General features: G+C 51.9%; 1 protein-coding gene across 2 annotated transcripts; it reads right to left on the bottom strand.

The window, feature by feature from the left end:
- Nucleotides 1–1,910: 1,910 nt before the first annotated feature.
- Nucleotides 1,911–4,244, bottom strand: LOC136453771 (alpha-1,3-arabinosyltransferase XAT3-like). 2 transcript variants are annotated; one of them, XM_066454323.1, is made up of 3 exons: nucleotides 3,891–4,244; nucleotides 3,643–3,759; nucleotides 1,911–3,397 (listed from the first exon to the last, which is right to left on the bottom strand). In XM_066454323.1, exons 1-3 carry the CDS (start codon nucleotides 4,009–4,011, stop codon nucleotides 2,163–2,165), a joined length of 1,473 nt encoding a protein of 490 aa, XP_066310420.1. In that variant the 5' UTR covers nucleotides 4,012–4,244; the 3' UTR covers nucleotides 1,911–2,162. The 2 variants fall into 2 exon arrangements, with proteins under 2 accessions (XP_066310420.1, XP_066310419.1); XM_066454322.1 differs by having other exon boundaries at nucleotides 3,643–3,771.
- Nucleotides 4,245–7,528: the final 3,284 nt, after the last annotated feature.

Here is a 7,528-nt window from a genome sequence, read left to right on the forward strand (position 1 = left end):
GAGGCTCACTTTTGGGTGGTGACTTTTTTCCCCTGTGCCGGACCCAAACTGAGATATAGGTGTTGTATTTGGGTCTCATGGTTGGAGTCGGTCTTACGGTCTCTTCCATCTTTTGGGCTCTGACAGCGATCACCCACCACTCCGTACATTAACCCAGTCGGGCCCAAAGATGACCGAGTTTCGCTTCCTGGGCCGGAACGTCCGAGTCCTGAAGCCCAACTGTGAAAACCCAGTAGCCCAACTGGGAAAATAAAACAGAGGGATGGAGAGAATGAGAGAGGCGACGGCAACGAGGTGGACGAGTTCGGCTCTCCCCAGTCCCCACCGTCCACCGAGGCAGATACCGTGCAAGTCGCGAGGTGGCAAGCCGAGAGCGCGAGACGCGTCGACGACGGCGACACGAGGTGGCCAAAACCTGACGCCGGTCGGCCGGGCAAAGCAGAGCAACAATGCTGACTGAACCCTCCCCTTTCTCTCACTTTTCTCCTTCGATTTTGTGTGGCAACGACCCGAGCTTCTGTAAAACGATTCCTTCGTGGATCATCGTTGAACAATTTTCATCTAAACACCTAATTGTTGTTGTTTTGACGCACATGATAGGAGATCGGACATCGGAGGGCTCAAAGTACCTCATTTTCTATGATTTCGTCACAGTTTTCCCTGAAAGGGCTCTAGACTGTCGAAGGCTTGTGCACATGCAACATTCTTTTGAGTAAAAATGTACTATAAAAAAATTGCACATGTCCAAAAAAAAATGCAATTTCTCCTATCAAATTGCTATGACGGTTTCTATGATCATCGGTCAACAACAATCTTTTGAGTTTTATGTGATTTAATACGTTGACAATTACAATTGGCAAGCATCAGGAGGCAACTATCAAACTGCAAATCGAGCTTTACTGTTATGTAGCTCCTGTTGAAACGATAAAAAATGTAAATATGAAACTCCTAGTTTAGAGTCTAGGTTAAGTTAAGACGGTTTGAAGATCCACGCCCAAGGAAACTTTTGTTAGCATAATCTGAGTATAAACTAGATTTTTGGCATGGGACTTACCAGAATTTCAGCTCCTATCGCGACAACCGGGCAAGACCTCTCTCTCTCTCTCTCTCTCTCTCTCTCTCTCTCTCTCTCTCTCTCTCTCTCTCTCTATATATATATATATATATATATATATATATATATATATATATATATATATATATATATATGAACGTAAGACTCTGGTCGCTTATCTTATAATCCGTACTTTTCAGTTTTTTTTTAGCTAGAACAGTGTTTTTCTCTCAACAAATCAGTCGGAAACCGTGTTTTTGCTTGTTTTTTCAGCGAAGTGAACAGGGCCATAAAGTGCCATAGCCATTTGAGGGTAAATTAATCAAGCCTATCAATACAACTTTGCTTTTTTATCCTATTTTCTCCTTTGTTTTACTTTTTAAATTCTACTTGCAATTTCTCCTCTAATCCGGCATGTAGAACCACTGAATATCATTGCTTTACATAAAACTTGAATGGCACAAAACTAATAAGTCAAAGCACATAATTGCAATCACGTTTCATACTATCAAAGCAACATATATAACGACAAAATATAAACAGTTAAACACTACAGGTTCCGGTCCCTGAGGACTGTGCATCCATTCACAGCAGCACTACTACTTGCTGGCTGCTGTTTAGGGAGTGCTTGGTTTCATGGACTAAATTTTAGTCCACGTAGATGTTCAGATGCTATTTATGAAAGCTAAATATAAGGTAATTATAAAACTAATTACATAGATATAGACTAATTTACAAGACGAATTTATTAAGCCTAATTAATCCGTTATTAGCACATATTTAGTGTAGCACCACATTATCAAATCATGGACTAATTAGGCTTAAAAAATTCGTCTCATAAATTAACCACAATCTGTGCAATTAGTTATTTTTTTCGTCTATATTTAATACTTCATGCATGTGTCAAACATCCAATAGGACAGGGACTAAAATTTTCCTATAGGAACCGCATACCCCTTACTAGTGCAACCTCTTACTCGTACAAACAAATAAAGAGAAAAAAATAAATAAGCCAAAAAAGTAGTAATTACCATTAACCTATACAATTACCCTCTAATAAATAACCGAGGCTGAGGTCCAGGTCAATCAACTAAATTTGATTGATTTATCAATCGTCCCGGCCGTGCGGCAGCATCTTGAGCGCCTGGAGGAAGGTGTTCTTGAGGCGGCCCAGGTGCGGCCGCACGTTCTGCTTGTCCAGGTACGTGGTCTTGAGCGCGTTCCACCCCTGCTTGTGGATGGCCATGGGGTCCCTCAGCACCGGGTGATCGCTCGGGTACTGCTCGCTCAGCGTCGTCTCGTCCAGCTGCACCACGTACTCCAGGTAGTGGACCTCCATCCCCGCCGACGGCTCCGCGAACGTGTTCCGGGCCAGCCACTCCAGCCGCCCGTACGGCACCACCTGCACCACCACGGCGCCGGCCGGCAGGAACACCATGTTGGTGAGCCCGGCGCCGTGGACGCCCACCATCACGTCGCACGAGTTCACCAGCCGCGCGAACTTGGACGTGTCGGTGCTGGTGTCGGGCTCCCCGATCCGCACGTCGAACCCCAGGCTGGCCGCCATGTCCGCCATGGCGCGCTCGTTCATGAAGGCGCGCCCACGGGACGGGCGGCGCGAGATGATGAGCAGCCGCGGGCGGCGACGGATGTCCCACCGGTCCCCGCTGGGCGTGGCCGTGGCGCGCTCCAGCCCGAACGCGTCGCGCAGCATCTTGCGGAAGTCGGCCGTGGAGTACCCCGAGGGGGACTTGGACGCGTCCACGCCGAGCTCCCGGTGGAACGTCGGCCCCGCCACCACGCTGCGGTGGCAGCGGACCTCGTCGTCTGCGTCGATGTCCACCACCTCGTGCCGGCTCATCTGCTGGAAGATCTGGATGTAGCGGTTCATCCACCACGACTTGTAGCTGCTGACCAGGAACTGGACCTCGCCGCGGAGCGGGTGCGCCGTGATGAAAGCCGGGATGAGCACGTCCGTGTAGTCGTGGAACGGGTTGCCCGTGAAGCCACCCGTGGACAACACGAACGCAGTGGCCGAGCTATTGACCGTGCACTGCGGCGCCGCGCCGGAGCCGGAGCCAGAGGGGAGCGGCTTGAGGGACCACTCCTTGACGTGGGCGAGCGCGAAGTTGTCATGCTTCCGGCAGTACGGCTTGGTCTTCCACTCCCGGTCCAGCGAGTCGACGTACACCGTCTGGGTGCTCCCCACGACGCGCACGTCGCCAGCCGCCTCGCAGGTGTCGGAGCGGCGGCTCGTCTCGTAGCACACCGGCTTGGCTGCGCCGCCGCCGCCGGAGTCGGAACCGTCGGCTGGCTTCGGCTGGACCTCCTCCTGTTTCTCCTCTGCAGGGTCGGCGAAATCCCAATTAAGGGTCAGATCTGATCCCCAATCATGTAGCGGAATGCCGCACTATATGTAGCACGATTCTTCTGGAAAAATCAAGTTGAATCTAAAGAAATGGAAGGTAGAGCTAAGCAGGAAGGAGCAGGTGAGCAGATCTGCACAAACAAAAAGTAACCTACCAGCTCCAAATCCTAACTAATCTTATCCAAAGCGAGGAGAAAAAGAAACGGCAGAGGTGACCTACCAGCAGCAGCTTCGGCGGCGGCATCGTCGGCGCCGTCGCCGGTGTCAAAGTTGACAGCAGCCTTGCTGACCGCCACCGCCGCCGCAGCAGCGTCGTCCTCGGATTTGATGGCGTCTCCTGCGGAGGTAACTGCAGTCAGGCAGGCAGCAGGACAAGCAGGGCCTCCCAAATCAGCTCACAACAGCCAGGAATCCGACCGTGCAGAGTAGAGATGCAGCCGAGATAAGAGGAGGAGGAGGGTACCCTACCAATTGGGGCGAACCTCCCCCGGATGAGGGAGAGCGCGACGACGGAGCAGAGCATGAGCGCCAGGAGAGCCGCATTCCCGAGCCGCCTCGGCTCCCCCCTCGCTGAGCTCCGGGTCTTCATCTCCCTCCCTCCTCTCACTCTCTCTCTCCTTGTCCGCCGCCGCCGCCGCCGCCGCCTCCTCCTCTCACAGAGACAGAGAGCCTTTATTCTGGGAAAAAGCTTTCAGTAGAAGCAGTGACAGCTCAGGGCAAAAATCTGTCGACCAGGCGGCCCTGGCGCATCCGGACACGAGGCACTGAACGAAATTATCGTCACGTTCGATTGGATTATAAGCTGTACTTTTTTTAACAAACAGTATTCCGCACTGGGTAGAGAGGAGTGAAAGCAGCCGGAGCAGCAGGAAGAAGAACCGGCGACCACTGGTCCACTCGCCGTCCAATCTGGCGCCGAGATTGGTGAGGCTGCCGACAGCAACGTGTACTACGCACAGAGAGAGATCAGAAAGGGGAATGCTTGCTTCTCTGTCAAGCGGCAGCGGCAGCGGCAGCGGCACAGTGGCCTAGCACGCAAACCGACGGACGGACATCTGGTTTCATCCGCGGCGAGCAGCTGGCCTCCACTCCGCTCTCCAACGCCCACGCCACCCAGTGGTAAAAGCGTTTTGTTTTGTACGTCCGGAGGCGGAGCAGCGTGGATTTGCCGATTTGGGCCTTGTTTTAGGTACCGTTCAACTTTATTTTGTAAAATTTTTTAAAATTTTTCGTCACATTAAATTTTTAGATGCATATATAAAATATTAAATATAAATAAAAAATAAAATTTAATTAAATTTCAAATCAGCGAACGAGACCAAAGAGGATCCAGACTCGAGAGGGAGTGGACAGCAGTGTCGGTGGCATTGGGAAGCTGACAAACCATTTATTGGTGGACGTGAGGCCGTGGCGCGCGTGTTCCCCGGGCATGTGCCGCGTGCCAGACGGTGCGGAGTACCTGAGCACTGATGAGACACGCGCTACTAGTAGCTCCATTGCTCTGCCTCTGCTCTGCACTAGAGTACTGTACGTACAATACTACAGAGCAGCGTTGTGCATGTGGCCTCGATGGCTTCGGCTTCCGGCTCTCCGTACGTGTCGGCCGACCATGGCTCAACAGGGGCTACTGTTTATCAAAGCTATTTTTCTTTCATTCTCTTTTTCTCTTTCACAGACAGAGACAGTCGGAGACGCTTATTTTTCGGGCTCCACGGCTCTAGCTCCGCCTAGCACCTATCGGCCCAAGAGCGGCCGACAGGTGCAGGAGTCGGAGCCGCCGGAGCTCTGGCAAAGAGGCCCTTAAACTCATCTTTAAACCCTAAGGATCAGCGCCATGAGTCCCGACGCCGAGGTAACACGTCTCAACGACACAGATCTTGACTCCGAGGTGTTTGACCGTGCACAGCAAGGAATCCTAGGTGACATTGACGTGGCCGGCATCTTGGCGCCAAAATACATGGCGCCGTAGATCTTGACGTCGAACTCGGCGTCATGTATTCTATCGTCGAGCATGCATTCAAAGCGTGCGCCACTACTTGCCTGATTGCATGTGTCGGTGCAGAAAGTGACCAACTAGTGAATATTTGTAGTTTTATCGTACGTTGTGATCGGATATGGCCTAGCACTCAATGACACATGATTTATACTGGTTCAGACAACGTGCCCTACGTTTGGTTTGGATCGGTTAGTGACTTTATTCCTAAGCCCAGGTGCTCGAAGTTTGCTGTGGGTTACAAATGAGAAGAGGAAGAAGATGTGTACAGGAGGTCCGGTCGGCTCTGGTCGAAAGGGCCGGGAGCGACGGGAGCTGTGCTATAAGTAAGTGTTCAAGTGTGTGCTTAGAGTCCGAATCCGGTGGTTCTGTGGTCGTGAGCTAGTGAACTTGATCGGTGCTTGTTATCTTTAAGAAGGGCTCTCCCTTTATTGAAGGGGGCGCGCCTTATTTTATAGATAAAGGAGATGGCTTTACAAGTGAGAGGATGATAATACGTATGCTACCGAGTCTTGTTGTTCACGCCTATCGAGCCTTGTTGCCCACGTCGACGGGTACAAGATAGTGGTAGGCGCCTACAACACTGTAGAATGTCAGATACATACGGTAGGTCGTGCTGTCTTTTTCAAAGATGGTAGACGTCGGTACCTGCAAATATTGTTTGATGCCTAGAGGCATGTGAGGAGTCTCGCTATGTTCACCCGGTACGATAAATCATGACGCCCATACCGCTATCGATGTCCAGAGGCACATGGGGGGCCTTACCGTATGGGAGTTTTAGCGGCCCCTACAATACTGTAGAGGGAGATGTCGGCGCCTATAATACTGTTTGTGTCAGGGTGGCTGCAGAGTACTGTTTTGTGCAGGATATGGTCCCTGGTACTGTGGTTTTAACTTGTGAGCTTTGCCTTACTTTTCTCCGCACGTCTTCTGGTTCCCACCGAGCGGGCATCCCCGGTCGGATGGCTCCAGTCGGCTCTGAGTGTGTCGGCCAGAGAAGAGCGGTGAGCAGGGTTCCTGCGAACCCGGGTCGGAGACGTGGGGTTAGAGTCAGAAGTAGTGTTTTGGACCAGGCCTTTTGATCGGAGAGGCCGACCGAAGGTGGCTGGAGTCGAAGCGAACGCTCCGGTCGGAGAGGTGGGCCGAAGTAGCCGACGAGCGGACGTTGTTCCTGTTCGGCCAGACCTTCCAGTCGGTGACTGGGCCGCCCTTCTGGCCTGTCATTTTAGACTCTTGGGCCGAGCCTTGGCGTGAACGCCGGTCCCCGAAGGATCCTGGGTTTTATGAACCCGACAGCATGTCTCCGTCCACGGCAGCCGTTTGTAGCAGGAGTAGCAGAACGCCCTGGGCGAGCCTTTACTATGTGCTGTCACCATCACACGCCCCAATGCGGTGATGTGTATGCACCATGCCATGCAGCAGACCGCACCGGGGCGTGTGATGGTGACAGCACAGAGTAAAGGCTCGCATAGGACGCTCTGCTACTCTTGCTACCAACAGTTGCAGTGGATAGAGACATGCAGTCAGGCTATGTACTGGCGCACGCTTTGAATGCATACTCGGCGTCATAATACATGGCGCCGAGCTCGGCGTCAAGATCTGCGGCGCTGATCTTGGCGTCATGTATTCTGGCGCCGAGGTACCGGCCACGTCAACGTCACATAGGATTCCCTGCTGTGCACGGCCAGGCACCTCGGAACCCAGATCTGTGGCGCCGAGACGTGTTATCTCGGCGCCAAGACTTATAGCGCTGATCCCCAGGGTCTAAAGTTGAGTTTAACGGCCTGTTCGCTGGTTGGTTTTTTAGGCTGATTTCAGTTGACTGATGCTGGTTTATTATGAGAGAAAACACTATTGACTAATTGATTTGGGCCAGTCTTTTAGCAGGTCAAACGTAAATTTTGTTAGGAAAAAAAGTCAAATAGTAAAACATTAGGTGCATGCGGCGTGCTTCCCCGTGCAGCAGCTTCGGCTTGATTCCGGATCCGGTGTAGAGGTACGGAATACACTGTACTACTGTACACGGTACGAGCACGTATCCACGGCACGACGATGCCGGTTTGCTGTGACCCCCTTATCGTCACGACTTTAATTCCCACACAAGGAAAGTCAA

Source organism: Miscanthus floridulus, chromosome 5 (assembly GCF_019320115.1).
Source record: "Miscanthus floridulus cultivar M001 chromosome 5, ASM1932011v1, whole genome shotgun sequence".
Lineage (NCBI taxonomy): Eukaryota > Viridiplantae > Streptophyta > Magnoliopsida > Poales > Poaceae > Miscanthus > Miscanthus floridulus.

Excerpts from the sequence above, each read along its gene's own strand:
- LOC136453771 (XM_066454322.1), bottom strand. The coding sequence starts at position 4,011 with ATGAAGACCCGGAGCTCAGCGAGGGGGGAGCCGAGGCGGCTCGGGAAT. Across the intron at positions 3,772-3,890 it reads GGGGAGGTTCGCCCCAATTG|TTACCTCCGCAGGAGACGCC; the intron begins GTAGGGTACCCT and ends GCCTGACTGCAG. Across the intron at positions 3,398-3,642 it reads CGCCGCCGAAGCTGCTGCTG|AGGAGAAACAGGAGGAGGTC; the intron begins GTAGGTCACCTC and ends CCGACCCTGCAG.